This window comes from Metopolophium dirhodum, chromosome 8 (assembly GCF_019925205.1).
Source record: "Metopolophium dirhodum isolate CAU chromosome 8, ASM1992520v1, whole genome shotgun sequence".
Classification (NCBI taxonomy): domain Eukaryota; kingdom Metazoa; phylum Arthropoda; class Insecta; order Hemiptera; family Aphididae; genus Metopolophium; species Metopolophium dirhodum.
Genome location: NC_083567.1, coordinates 6,130,113 through 6,144,874, shown reverse-complemented (window position 1 = coordinate 6,144,874; position 14,762 = coordinate 6,130,113). Strand labels below are relative to the sequence as shown.

At 34.0% G+C, this 14,762-nt stretch overlaps 3 protein-coding genes across 3 annotated transcripts; 1 reads left to right on the top strand and 2 right to left on the bottom strand.

The window, feature by feature from the left end:
• The first annotated feature begins 2,845 nt into the window (after nt 1–2,845).
• LOC132950272 (putative nuclease HARBI1) lies at nt 2,846–6,084 on the top strand. The gene is made up of 2 exons (XM_061021626.1): nt 2,846–4,424; nt 5,234–6,084. Exons 1-2 carry the CDS (start codon nt 3,960–3,962, stop codon nt 6,008–6,010), a joined length of 1,242 nt encoding a protein of 413 aa, XP_060877609.1. The 5' UTR covers nt 2,846–3,959; the 3' UTR covers nt 6,011–6,084.
• On the bottom strand, nt 4,432–7,220 carry LOC132950274 (uncharacterized). Its single transcript, XM_061021627.1, has 2 exons — nt 6,157–7,220; nt 4,432–5,175 (listed from the first exon to the last, which is right to left on the bottom strand). Exons 1-2 carry the CDS (start codon nt 6,499–6,501, stop codon nt 4,501–4,503), a joined length of 1,020 nt encoding a protein of 339 aa, XP_060877610.1. The 5' UTR covers nt 6,502–7,220; the 3' UTR covers nt 4,432–4,500.
• A 1,224-nt stretch (nt 7,221–8,444) lies between these two features.
• Nucleotides 8,445–14,516, bottom strand: LOC132951126 (uncharacterized). Its single transcript, XM_061022842.1, has 2 exons — nt 14,392–14,516; nt 8,445–9,589 (listed from the first exon to the last, which is right to left on the bottom strand). The coding sequence occupies exon 2, from the start codon at nt 9,550–9,552 to the stop codon at nt 9,148–9,150; it is 405 nt and encodes a 134-aa protein (XP_060878825.1). The 5' UTR covers nt 9,553–9,589; nt 14,392–14,516; the 3' UTR covers nt 8,445–9,147.
• Between the last annotated feature and the right edge of the window lie 246 nt (nt 14,517–14,762).

Sequence of the window (14,762 nt, the reverse complement as noted above, 5' to 3'; positions counted from 1 at the left end):
GCATTTAAAGTTCAAATTTTGACAAAATACGGAAAAATCACGAAAAATAGCAAATTATTTTGATGAGAATTCATAAAAATTTTTCTTTTTAAATCTAAGATTTGAAAATGTAATATAAGATTACTCATAAGTTTGTCTACCTTTATCAAAAAAAAAATGTCTAGAAGAAACTTAAATTAAATTTTTATGAGCGTCTGAAATTTATATTTTTACAACATTTGATATTTACTCGATTTCTCATGTAACGATTTTTTTATTTTATTGTAATTAAAAAACGAATGACTGTAGATACTTGAAAATTTCACTGAATGTTTATATTAGCATTTTCTATACACCATACAATTTTGAAAATATTTTGACTCTATTTGAGCTGTTTACGGACATTGTCAGTTTTCAATTTTTTTAGTTTTTTTTTCTATAAATATCAATAAATTTTTATTTGTTGGGTAAAAAAGCGTGAAAATTTAATATTAGACTCCTGATATATCGTTTTAATAGCAGTTGAAAAATATTAAAAATACATTTGCACAATTTTTTTTTATAAGCATTTAAAGTTCAAATTTTGACAACATTTATCAAATTTATAATTTATTAATTATTTTGTGGTTAAAAATTTATAAAATGTTTAACTTTTATGGCTAAGGATTGAAAATTTAAAACAAGGCTCCACGTTAATAGGTTATATATAAATTACTTTATTCACAATAATATCATCAAATATACTTGGTAATATCATAGGGTGACTGACCGTTTTCGCTCAGAATCGTTTTTCTTATACAATGATATTATATCATTGAATTCAAATTTAACACCATCCATTACAGTGACCCACTTGTAACCTACCGTACAGCAGAGCGACATCCACTTATCCACCTTTTTTTATTTATTTTTCATGATATCGATTTTCAATGAAATCCAAACATTTACGTTTGTCTTCTCAAATTTTACGCGATTGACGATTGCAGCTGTGTGTCTGTACTCTGTTTCGTACATAATTATTTTTTACCTATATTTCACCGATTAATTATATTACCAATATATTGCATTTTGTCTAGATTTCGCCGGCTAACACTCGGTTTAATTACTATTTTTTTTTTTTAATTTTAATTGTTTTAAATGTTTTAATTTTTTTTTACGTAATAAATACAGAAAGTTGTCTCACGGGTGATCCGTGAATTATAATATTATATAAATAATATATAAATGTCTAAAAATAAATCTTCGAAGTTTCTGTTTGACTAAGACGACACTGATTATTGTAAAATTATTACATTTTAGTGACAGTTTTAAATTATTATTATTAATTGATTTTTGAGTTTTATAATATATATATATTTTGTAGTTAATTTTTGTAATTTATTTTTGGTTATATTAGCTAAAAGTATTATTAATTTATCTTCATTCATTTAAATCACTACTCAATTATATTCAAAATAAAGAAATAATATTTCTAGAGGGGTGATCTTATAAATTGTAAATTATTTTATATTACAGTGATTTTAAGATTCTATATATAATATTAAAATGTTTATTTAACTTTTTTTTTTCTAAAGCTCTTGTGTTTATTTTATATAAAAATATTGTATAATTGTATTCAATTATTATTTTAAGTAAAAATGTATTTGTTAGAAGAAATATAAAGAAATAATATATTTTTTATATTATGTTAAAAAAATAACTGTATAAAAAGTTTTATTTATAATATTGTGATGGAAAATTATGTTATTTTTATGAAATTATAAAATTAAATAAAAAATTGTTTATTTATTTGTTTGTATTCATAATGTTTTTTTTGTGTGTATTTAACAACCTATAACGAACGGATATTATTTTTTAATAATGCCTGGTAAAATTACCATTAAAATCTTAGCTAAAACAATTAATTTACGTTATGTAAGTAATTGTTTTCTGACATGTCTTAATTTTAGACTTACGTGGCTCACGGACATTTCTACGCTTTTTTTCGTACGGACTAGGATTTAGAATTATAATATTTTTCGTCGTCTATCGAAAAGCGGTCGAAATGTCCGTGAGCCACCGACATTTCGACGCGTTTTTTTTTTCGTACCGACTCGGATTTGGACTTGTAATATTTCTCACGTGGAACTATTTTTTTTGCCGTCGCCGATCGAAAAGCGTCCGAAATGTCCGTGGCTCACGGACATTTCAGACGCTTTTTTTTTCCGTACCGACTCGGATTTGGACTTGTAATTTTTTTTTGCCGTCGCCGATCGAAAAGCGTCTGAAATGTCCGTGAGCCACGGACATTTCGACGCGTTTTTTTTTTCGTACCGACTCGGATTTGGACTCGTAATTTTTTTTTTCGTCGTCCGTAGACGGGCGTGGACGCGTAGCCTCTATCCGCCTCGTCGCTCGCATGTCATTCAACAACTGTTCGCAGCCACCGACTGATCGGATATGATGACGCGCGGTCGCTTTGACGCGTTTTCCATCGTAGCACGCGCGCGCCGGCGCCCGCGGAACCCGTCGTCGACTTGCGCGCCCCTCGGTCCGGAGACCGCGGGCGCGCGCGGCGCCGCGCTCATCGGGTCACTGGAACAATGCCGTCTGCGTACTAGACGCGTCGTGCGACCGCGCGCTCGTAGTCTGCGGAACGTGACGGATGATATACACACGCACACACACAAAGTGGTGGTGTCCGTCTTTACGAATATGCGAGCGACACTGGCTTGCGGACAACGTCCGCGCCCGTCGGGCGACTAGAAGAGACTGACGACCAGTGACGAGTACCGGTTCCGGAACGCGTCGACGCGGTCGACGCCGTCCCCACTTTTTCGATAGTCGGCGGTACGCGCTAGCGCCGTTTCACTCCTTCCTCTCATATTATGTCGATATGGATTTTAGTGTAATATTTCTTGCGCGAAACTATTTTTTTTCCGTCGCCGATCGAAAAGCGTCTGAAATGTCCGTGAGCCACGGACATTTCGACGCGTTTTTTTTTCGTACCGACTCGGATTTGGACTTGTAATATTTATCACGTGGAACTATTTTTTTTCCGTCGCCGATCGAAAAGCATCCGAAACGTCCGTGACTCACGGACATTTCGACGCGTTTTTTTTTTCGTACCGACTCGGATTTGGACTCGTAATTTTTTTTTTCGTCGTCCGTAGACGGGCGTGGACGCGTAGCCTCTATCCGCCTCGTCGCTCGCATGTCATTCAACGACTGTTCGCAGCCACCGACTGATCGGATCTGATGACGCGCGGTCGCTTTGACGCGTTTTCCATCGTAGCACGCGCGCTCCTCGGTCCGGAGACCGCGGGCGCGCGTAGCGCCGCGCTCATCGGGTCACTGGAACAATGCCGTCTGCGTACTAGACGCGTCGTGCGACCGCGCGCTCGTAGTCTGCGGAACGTGACGGATGATATACACACGCACACACACAAAGTGGTGGTGTCCGTCTTTACGAATATGCGAGCGACACTGGCTTGCGGACAACGTCCGCGTCCATCGGGCGCCTAGAAGAGACTGACTAGAAGACGGGAGAACGCGCGCCGTGTACCGGTTGCGGCGCGCGACAGTCGACGCCACCTCCCCCTCTTTAAGGCTGATTTACACGATGCCAGTCGGCGTACCAGTCGAGGTCGCCAGTAACTGAATGCCAGCGGCTGGCAACGTCTAAACATAATCTGCCAGCAACTGGAGAATGCCAGTGGGCACTGGCTTGCCAGCAGATGGCATTGCCAGTAAAGCCTGATTTACACGATGCCAGTTGTTGGCATACCAGCTGTCATGCTAGCTGGAGGGCACTGGCATCTGCCAACTGGAATTGACAACCGACTGGCGCCCATCGTTTACACGACGCTAGTTACTGGCATACACTAGCTACTAGTAGTGTTTTATTTTTTTATATCAATTCAAGTACTGAGTTGTAGTGTACACGTTATCACAGTCTTGTATAAAATATAAACATTGTCTTATAATATTTTAATATAGTTATGGCAGAAACAACATACAGCGATGAATTAAAAAAAGCAGTGTGTTCTATTACTACAGTATTGTGTGACGAACTGTTGGAGATATGTGAAGAAGAATCGAAGAAGAGAAAAAGAAAAGTTTGGGTTAGAAATTGGATGGATAAAAAGAAATGCGGAGCATCAGAAACAATTATAAGAGAACTTAGAGACAATGATCCACTTGAATTTAAGTCTGTTATCAGGCTTACACCCGAACAGTTTGAAGAGTTGTTACTTAAGATAAGTCCGATAATAAGCCGTGCTGACACTTTTATGCGCCCAGCTTTAGCTGCCAGGCTAAAGTTAGAATTAACCCTAGCATTCTTGGCCTCAGGAACAAACTCTAGAATACTGTCAGTAATGTTCCGCGTTTCCAAAGCATCAATTTCAAATATGATACCTGAAGTATGTGATGCTATCTATTCAGTTTTGAGCGATTACATAAAAGTAAGTATTTATTTACAAAAAAAAAATATACTTTTATTTATAAAAAAAACTAAAAAAATTGAAAACTGACAATGTATTAATTAAGATATTGTACATCAGATCCAAAGAAATCACTATTGATATCAGAGTTAACTATAGCTGCATGTAGGATATCTGCCGTTGTAGATGCAGCACTACTAGGGCGGCTACTACTTTCTCCACTTGTTGTTGTTTGCGGTGTATATGGATTAAATTGAAAATTAGATGCAACACTACTAGGGCGGCTACTACTTTCTTCACTTGTTGTTGTTTGTGGTGTATATGGGTTGAATTGAAAATTAGATGCTACATTACTTGGGCGGCTATATAAAGTCGATGATGATACCCCTCTCATATTTTTTAACCGGTAATTCATCAAAACTTTTTGTAGTTCAAAGTTTGCTAATACCCTATCGTATGATGGTAACTCCCGCAGTTGAATCGCAATGTGCTTCCCTATTACATCACACTCATCATCCTGAATAGCTGTTTTTGTAGTATTCATTGTTTCATTTAAATTTTTTAATTCATGGACGGCATCGGTTATGGCATCCAACCTTCGTTTTTGACCTTTGTTTTTTGAAAGTGGGGGGATATTTAAACTCGGCTTATCACGTACAGGGGTACTTTTTAACTGTTCTCCTGCATTAGTCGAATCGTCTTCAGGGACATCTTCATCATCTTGTTCATGAATAGTGTCTTGTTCATAAATAGTGTCTTGGGTTATGGTTCCCTAAAACGTTAAATATTTCAGATTGTTACAAGTTATTACAATTTCTACTGTTTTTCAGGTGCCAAATTTAAAGGAATGGGAAGAAATTCAATTTGGTTTTAATGAAAAGTGGAACTTCCCTGGATGTTGCGGAGCTATAGACGGAAAACATGTAGTAATTAAAGCACCCCCAAGTGCAGGGAGTGAATACTATAACTACAAAGGTACAAACAGTATTGTACTTCTTGGTGTAGTCGACCACAACTATTGTTTCAGATACATTGATGTCGGATCTTATGGGCGAAATGCTGATGGTGGTGTTTTCCAGTACTGTGATTTATATCCTTTACTAGAAAATGATTCGTTACTACCAAAAGGAGGAGTACTGGTAGGAGATGATGCCTTTCCCTTAAAAACTTACCTTATGAAACCCTATTCAAAGGTAAATCTGACTAAAGAAGAAAAAATATATAACTACAGAACCAGTAGAGCACGAAGAATTGTGGAAAACGGTTTTGGTATATTGGCCAGCCGGTTTCGTATTTTTCAACAACCTATGGCAGTAAAAGTTCCAACAACTATAAAAATAGTAAAAGCTACATGTGCCATACATAACTGGTTACGCTTAACTTCACCTACCACTTATACACCACCAAGCTGTTATGACTACGAAGACATTGTCAATGCTACAATAATACAAGGGGAGTGGAGATCTGAATTGTCTCAGCTGCCAAGTATGTTACGGACACGAATTAACAACAGACCAAAGAAAATCGCACAACAAGTGAGAGACAGATACAAGGATTATTTTAATGGAGAGTGGTCAGTGGAATGGCAAGACAGAATGATTAAATAATTATTAGAATGATTAACTAATTAATTATCAATCACTTTTTTTTATATAAATATACACATTTATATTGAAATTAATTATCAAATATTTTTTTTTTTTTTAATAAACGAATGAATAATGCCTAATTAATAAATTACGATTTTACTTACAAAATTACTGTACGTCTGCTTTTCTTTGACAGTTGCTGTTTTCATAATATGATTCATATCATCGAACCACGGCAATAAAGGCTTGTACACAAGATTAGTGCCTGAACCACTGGCTTTACTTTTTTCTATTTTAGCCAACTCTAAATAATATGTTGAACGTAGAGCCTTAATTTTTTTGGGTACCTCTTTAATTGTTAAATTTAATTCGGACGCGATAGCTTCCATAGATGAACTCCTTGCATCACGATTCCGATACTCCGGAATAAACATGTTCCACAGATTTTCGTGCTCGCGGTATAATTGCACGAATTTTAATGTGGTTTCTTCACTCCAACGGTTAGCCATTTCGATTTTCACTTTACTTTTATTTCGAAATCACAGTTTCACACACGTGTACGATGTACTGTTATCATAGATAAACAAAATATTATATCACTGTTATAATCCAGTAGTTGGCGCGTGACTGTTGTTGTTTACACGATGCCAGTTAGCTGTTATCGTTGTGGTGATGTAATGGAGGGGGGAAGCTGTCGAGCCAGTAAAACAAAATAATTTGTTTTACTGGCAATGCCATCTGCTGGCACGCCAGTGTCCACTGGCTTTCTCCAGTTGCTGGCAGATTATGTTTAGACGTTGCCAGCCGCTGGCATTCAGTAACTGGCGTCTTCGACTGGTACGCCGACTGGCATCGTGTAAATCAGGTTAGATCATACGTTAATTTAAATCATACGTTTTTTGTATTGACAACTCGAACGACAAACTCTCGTCTCTTTTGAACAAGGCACGTGATGATTAACTGAGTTACTCCTTCTTTTTTTCGTAATGTCAACCACTTTAACAATTTAAAAAAACCAACTATTTACTATAGTTCTGAAATAAAATATACGTTTTTATTGACAAATGGTAACTATCGTAGATTCTTATTAATTGTTAAAAACGGAGAGGATTTTTATTTAACCATTTATATGGTATAAGCGGTTACACTAGACGTGACGATTATTATATACGATTATTCATTTATGAAAAAAAAATATTGTTATAAAAATAATTTAACATTCGCGTTCATAGTAAAACTATTTTTACTGTTTTATGTTATATTTATATGAATATAAAAAAAAAAAAAATACTATATTATAATATAATTGTATTACAATATTGACGTTTGTATTTCATTGTTTTTAATAATCGCTTATTAATTTAAAAAATGTTTAATAAAAACGTTTTCATTCAGTATTTTTTTGAATTTGAAGTGCATATTTTGCCTGTTTTTAGTACATACATGCAGCAAATATTTAACACTTTTTCATTGCATTGAATTCACAGCAAACATGAGAGGATGGCATCCAGCGAACGCATAATATTTTAGTATATAGGTATAAACGTTCGAGTGGATATATAATTTAAATATAATTTTAACATTTGTAACGATTATTGTTATACCAGGGCTATTGCAAGCAACCGTCCGTCATCGATTCAGATGTGTACAGAATACATTTGATGTAAAAATTCGGCGTATACACTGTAACCATAACGCCGTACAGTGACGACGACTCGTGCACGCGCACGTTACGTCCTCCCTACTTGTTGTGTCTAAACTCTAAAATATATTCTTTCCTCCGTTGTTTTTGCCAGAGATGCCGTCGCGCGTCCGACACGGCGACACTCCGACGTCAGTGATCAGTCCGATGTCCCGTGCGCCCAGTGCCGGACGTTACTCCCTCGCAATATTATAATATTATAAGAGCGGTCGTAATACCTAGCTGTGAAAAACCACTTTGTGCATTCAACTTTTATAATATTCTTCAATAGATTGTATATTCGTAAAAATTCTCACGAATTACGTTCTGCAGATGTGATCGATTACGGGTACGACGGATCTAGCGCGCAGATGGCATAGTTCCAGTGACTCCTTGGAGTTCCACGTTACGGGTGTATCGCTCAAGAGCTGCCCGTCTCGTGTGCCGCTACAATGATCCGACAACGCCTTTTGTCGATTCTGATCCGATAATTCGGTGGCTGCAATGTCGTTGAATGACATATAAATCTATTCGAATATACTTTATTGCTACTTGCTAGCCGGTGTAAATGTTTCAAGCATTAAATTTGACGACTAAAACGTTTGTCGTAAAATTTAAAAAAGCATTCCACACCGACGGTTGTGTTAAAATATTGTTATTGTCGACAACGCCAAAAAAAAAAATGTTCTTAGTCAATTACAAAACGTGTGTTTAATTATTATATAGTCGTTACCAGCACGTTGACGAAGCTAACAAAATAAATTAAATATATCGAAATACACTGAAAATGTACGACGATGATGGGGATTTTTGAACGTGATCTGCAAAGAATAATTCATTTTTTTATTTTTTGTACAGAATATATATTTTAATATCGATTCAACAATAAAGGTTATTAGCGAAAAGTGTTTATATTTGAATATACTTCATTGCTAGCCGGTGTTAATGTTTTAAGCGTTAAATTCGACGACGTTTGTCGTAAAATTTAAAAAATCATTCCACACCGACGGTTGTGTTAAAATATTGTTATTGTCGACGACGCCAAAAAAAAAATGTTCTTAGTCAATTACAAAACGTGTGTTTAATTATTATATAGTCGTTACCAGCACGTTGACGAAGCTAACAAAATAAATTAAATATATCGAAATACACTGAAAATGTACGACGATGACGGTGATTTTTGATCGGCAAAGAATAATTCAGTTTCTATTTTTTTTTTTTTTATTCAATAATATATAATATCGATTCAACAATAAAGGTTATTAGCAAAAAGTGTATTTACATTTTTTTTTTAATTACAATATTTTTTTAAAATTATTATACATCTATATAAGTTTATATAATTTTGATTTTTTTTTAAATTAACGTATTACTTCTTTGTTCGATTCAGATTTGGGTCCTAAGGTGCTCAAATTGTTTTCTTTTCTTGCGTTTTCATATTTGAGACAGTGTGGGATTGTAAAGATTTTACGTTTCAGTCGTCGACATCCATAGATTCAGTCGTTTCTTGCTGTCTTGTTACATACATACCCGTTTTACAGATATACGGTAACACCGTGTTACATACAAAATCCTTGTAACGTTGCGCTTCTGGCGACGAAGACGACATTATCAAGGTGTAAATCCCACCCTCGTTGATCATGATTTGATTAGATTGCCAGTTTGATGGAGTCTCCCTGAAGGTAGAACAATTTACTATGTCATTTAATGGTCGTTTACAATTTTCATTCTGAATAAGTTCATCAATTACTTGAGCTGGTTCAATGTAACCGAGAAAATCGGCCACATCACTACCCTTCGTCCACATTTCACCGGTCACCGGATCGACGAAACACAAAAACCTAAGATCATCGGTGAAACGTTGCATAACGAGAGGCATATTGAAAGATTATTGAAAACGCATGTGTCCGGTATAACTGCAAAGTGTACACTGACCGTGAGATTAAAAAATATGGCCTTTTATACATTCGTAATTACAAAGACAAGGGACAACTATGAAGTTTATACATAAAATCGGCGATTTACGTTAAATTTTTCAACACGACGTTAATCGTCATCGAGGCACATTTTCAGTGTATATTGATATATTTAATTTATTTTGACGTAACGCGCGCATGCATCAGCGCGACGTCACCAAACTCGATTTGATTAACGTCGTGTTGAAAAATTTCGTTCAACGTACTTCTTGAAAAATACAGCAAAATACAAAAACGGTGGTCAATCGAACAATTTAGAATTAATCGGCGATTTACGTTAAACAAAATAATTCTATACCGTTGCATGTATGAAAAGTAAGTAACGTTAATCACGAAATTTCATATAAAATCTGTGACTTACGTTACACGAAAAAATTCTAAATTGTTCGATTGACCACCGTTTTTGTATTTTGCTGTATTTTTCAAGAAGTACGGCGTTTATTCCTATTAGTATAATTCTAGCTTATATATAATGCATATTATCGTCTAATAAATATTATTAGGTAATAAAATGTTATTAATTAAATATATTATTTATAAATTATAAGAAAGCTTATGACGTATAGGTTCTACATATAAAATGATATACATATATGTGATATATGTGAGCGCTGATGGCCGATGTCCACACGTAAATATTCGTTGCAGCGCACAGTGGTCTGAAACGTTATTTTAGTCGCTCCAAAGTCCTATTTCAAAATGTTTAAAAAAAAAATGTCAAAACTCCATAATCATATGTTCCTTAGCTTAAATATAAAATCTCACAATCATACATTTATTTTTACCTTGTTAATAACTATTTGAACATGAAAATTGTTTGTCTTAGACGTTATTTTTAATGAAACTTAATATTTTGTTTATCAGGGAAATATAATTTTTTTTTTATGTTATTTCCTTTAGGTGTATTAATGATATTAGATGGATAAAAAAATATTTATTCAAATTTTTTTTTACTGACAATACGAAATTATTTAAAAATATTTTAATTTTGAGATTTTTGCATTAACCAAATTATTTATTTGGTTAGCGATTAACCAATCATTAACCAAATAAATAATTTTAATTCGAATTTTGGATTTTTGTATGATGTAAGCAAGTTAAAAACTATGTCTGACGAAGAAATTCGAAAACATTGTCAAGATCTTCAAATAATTTTAACAGATGGTGAATATAAAGATATAGATGCTATTGATTTATTTGAAGAACTTCTCATTCTTCGAGAAATGGTTGATAATAATATGACAGCTTTACTGACATTGACATTGGTTAAAAAGTCATTGGGTTCATTTTCAAACGTTGAAGTTGCTCTAAGAATTTTATTAACAATTCCGATAGCTTCAGCAGGAGCAGAAAGAAGCTTTTCAAAATTTAAATTAATAAAAAATTTTCTAAGAAATAGTTTGTCACAATTCAAATTAGCTGGTTTAGCATTAATCGCCATAGAAAGTGAAATAGGGGACAGTTTAAGCTTAGAAAATATTCTAGATACTTTTGCAGCACAGAAAGCTAGAAAAAAAATGATTCAATTTAAACGATTATTATTTAATCACCCTTATTGGCTATTTTATACTTATTGTCTTATGTTTTTTTAATATGCTTAATTTCAGTATTTTTTAATCTTTAATTCAATAACCTATAGAAGTATTGACTCTGACTATGTTATATATTATGTTATAATAACTATTGACAGTGATGAAAATATAAAATATTTAATAAAAATTAAAAAAAAAAGCTGTTTTGTTATTAATTACACTATGCTAAAATATTTTAATTATGTATTTACCAATGAAATATGGTAATTTGGATTTAGGTCTGGGGCCTCGCGTTTATAATTTGCACAGGGCCTCGCAAATCTTACCGCCGGCACTGGCCCTGCTAATCAACTTTACTTCCAATCATGATACCTACCACAGATAAGAGGACGTTATACCCGCATGTGTTGTCTCCGTCTTACAAGTGCGTAACATAGCAAATTTTACGCTCAGCCAAACACGTGTAGCTCCGTTAATTTAAAAATTAGAGTGAATTGACCTCTTATGAAATCTAAAGGTAAGATTTTTATCTAGGCTACCTCACGGGTTTTTTAGTATATTTTAATTTTAAAGCGAGTTATGAGTATTTTAAAATGTATAAAAAATTAACAATTTTAAAATACTCATAACTCGCGTTAAAATTAAAATATAATAAAAAGCCCATGAGGTTGCCTATAGATAATAATCTTACCTTTAGATATCAAATGTCAAATTGTCAACAATCAACTGCTTCTTCAACTTGATAACACTTAAGAGGATGTCAAATTTTTAGCGCACCATTTATTTCTCTCTCTGACTCACGCACAATCATTTTAGTGTTTTCTTAATCGTACATTTGGTATGCTACGCGTGGGTCAAAGATGGAAAACAAATAGTGCGCTAACATCCCAACCAGCAACAGATCTTTATATTCTATCCTATAAGTCTAGGTTGTAAACCTATATCAACTGATAACGGTAGTTTCAGCCAAAGAGTCAAGTGGCCTTTGCAATTCAAGATCCTTTCCTACGTATTCGGCATAACTATTCTACCTTTACACTTTTTCTTCCCCCGTCTCTCACAGCTATATACAGGTTCAGCCACTCTCATTCTACACCTATATATGATCGGTATTCTGTATATCCATCTCTTCTTCAGTCTTACCTACCCTAACCTTACAATTCTTTTTCATCTTTCCGTTTCATACACCAAGCATTCTGAAATCCTGTTGACCCATTTCCTTATATCCGCCATATTACACACTTCCAAATTCATATTCACTCAGTCTCTAGTTACCTACAAGTCGTCGTACTTGATTATCGGTGAAAATATTTAAATATCATTGAGCTAATTCCCTACTCGAAAGAATTTAGTTAATAAAATATCATACCTGACCAATTTTCTAATTTTGAACACGACTTTATTGATAGCCGGAATAGTGTTATACCAGTATAATTACAATACAAATAATTGAAAAGTTTCAGGCAATACATTCCCTGATCAATTAACAATAATAAAAAGAAACCTACTGAAAAATAAGAAAATACATACCTACCCCGTGACGGAATCAAAATCTCCTACGAAACTTAGTATTCGAAACACTGAAACGCTCACACATTTCAGTCTGCTTATGATACATTATTCCCAGTTGGAAAATGTTCACTGACGAATACCATTTCTGAAATAACACGCATCTTGCAGTAAAATGTTCTACAATATTCTAATGACCTATGCGTTATAGTCTACAGATATTATATAAACCTACCAATAAATACCTAATATTAATTTTTATTATACAGAGTTTGTATTATTAAATGTTGTATTCAAGGATTTATTAGTTTTATTTTTATACCTAACAAAAATTACATTTATTCACAAGTCAGTTATCAACTAGAACTCGACTACGAGTAAGACAGCGTTTGGATTGTTCGAACTGGCGTATAATTTATTATTATTATACATCCTTTGGTAGGTAGTAGTAAACGTATGTGGTTCTACGTTACCGAGTTAACAGATTTTCCGCGACAACAAATATTTAATTCAAGTCTAAAAAGTAAATTTAAGCCCCAAAATAATATGAAAACAAACTTACGCATAAACATCGACTCTTCCAGTGAAACCTAGCAGTACTGCAGCACACGCTGTCGCCGAAGAAACAGCTATCTTCATCCGTCTACATCTCGCTCCATCTCCATCTCTCTCTACATATTGCTCATTGAAACTTATCTAGTATAGAATACTAGTATCTTTATGATCTGTAATATATTCTGGTTTTCTATTTCAGGGGGGTTGTGCGATGAAAAATATTGAAATAAGCTAAAAATACATATTTTTTTGGTTTTGAATATGAAAGATGTGAGATGATCGATATGAATTTCGTGAGAAATCTAGAGGTACTAAAAAACTGAGACGAGTGTGTCGAATGAAATAAATTAAAAAATTGATTAACACAACAATCGGTTAAAAATTAATTTAATTCAAATAATGAGATGAACCTTATTGGATCATTTAAATTGTCCAGAACAAGCCCCCAGTTGTTGGTCGCATGCCAATTTTAACCATATACTAGACCACAAGTTAATAGACATTCTATAATGTATTCTCCTACCGGTGACACTGTTGGGGAAAATATATTTTTTTAGTAATTAAATTACGATACGAATTATAAATTACGTAGGTACTTGTCCAATACTCGACTACCAGAATTTAAATTAAAGAATGTGATATACCTAGGTAACCTATCGATTGATTCTAAAACAGAAACTTAACCTAGGCACAAATAATATCACAATATCAAATAGTGAAATGTGAAAATTTGAAGAAAATTTCCCTTAGGTATATCCCGTAAACCCCCCCCCCCCCCAAAAAAAAAACCGTATGTATGAGGTGTTCTCTATAGGTATGATCTGCTATGTACTTACAAATCATATTAAATAACATTAATCATTATGTATTTTCTTATTTTATTAGGTAGGTATAAAAACCTACCTTCCTACTTATAAAAGCATGGCCTAATCATTGATTTCAAATTTTAAAAATTATTCTACTATAACAATAAATTAACAGTTGTAGGCAAAGTATTATAATTTAAGGTATTTTTCATAACTTTTGCACACCTATAAAAACTGGATTTTAAAAATTACTCTACGTCTAGCGGTTATATAAGTTTGTCTGACAATAAATATTTACATTAGGTCTACCGCTTCAACAGAGTAGAAGGACAAGACTTACGTAATTATTTATTCTTCCGGCGAAACGCGTTCCCTTCGAGTGTATAATATTGTCTAGTGTCAGAGCTGTGCATCTCCGCCAAGGAAAATGCAGCGCGCGTCTTCATATCTCCGATCCAAAAGTTCAGTCTGGAAGTATTGAGATTAATGACATTTATAAAAATAGGCACCTAGTTTAATAACCAGAATGGAACGAAATAATATGTGAGTACGTATTGGAATCGATGTTCGTCTCAGACGATTGTCATTTGCCATAGATTATTTATAATTATAACCTCACCGTCCTAATCATAGAAAATATATATATGGTCCTAACCGATGAATGATGGATATTTTTACATTATCTTCAAAAAAACATTTATTTGTTTCTAC

What these genes read in the sequence shown, in the direction of transcription:
- LOC132950272 (XM_061021626.1), top strand. Translation starts at nt 3,960, where the DNA reads ATGGCAGAAACAACATACAGCGATGAATTAAAAAAAGCAGTGTGTTCT. An exon ending in TTTTGAGCGATTACATAAAA is followed by an intron (nt 4,425 to 5,233) that starts GTAAGTATTTAT and finishes ACTGTTTTTCAG; the next exon opens with GTGCCAAATTTAAAGGAATG.
- LOC132950274 (XM_061021627.1), bottom strand. Translation starts at nt 6,501, where the DNA reads ATGGCTAACCGTTGGAGTGAAGAAACCACATTAAAATTCGTGCAATTA. An exon ending in AGCAGACGTACAGTAATTTT is followed by an intron (nt 5,176 to 6,156) that starts GTAAGTAAAATC and finishes TTAACGTTTTAG; the next exon opens with GGAACCATAACCCAAGACAC.
- LOC132951126 (XM_061022842.1), bottom strand. Translation starts at nt 9,552, where the DNA reads ATGCCTCTCGTTATGCAACGTTTCACCGATGATCTTAGGTTTTTGTGT.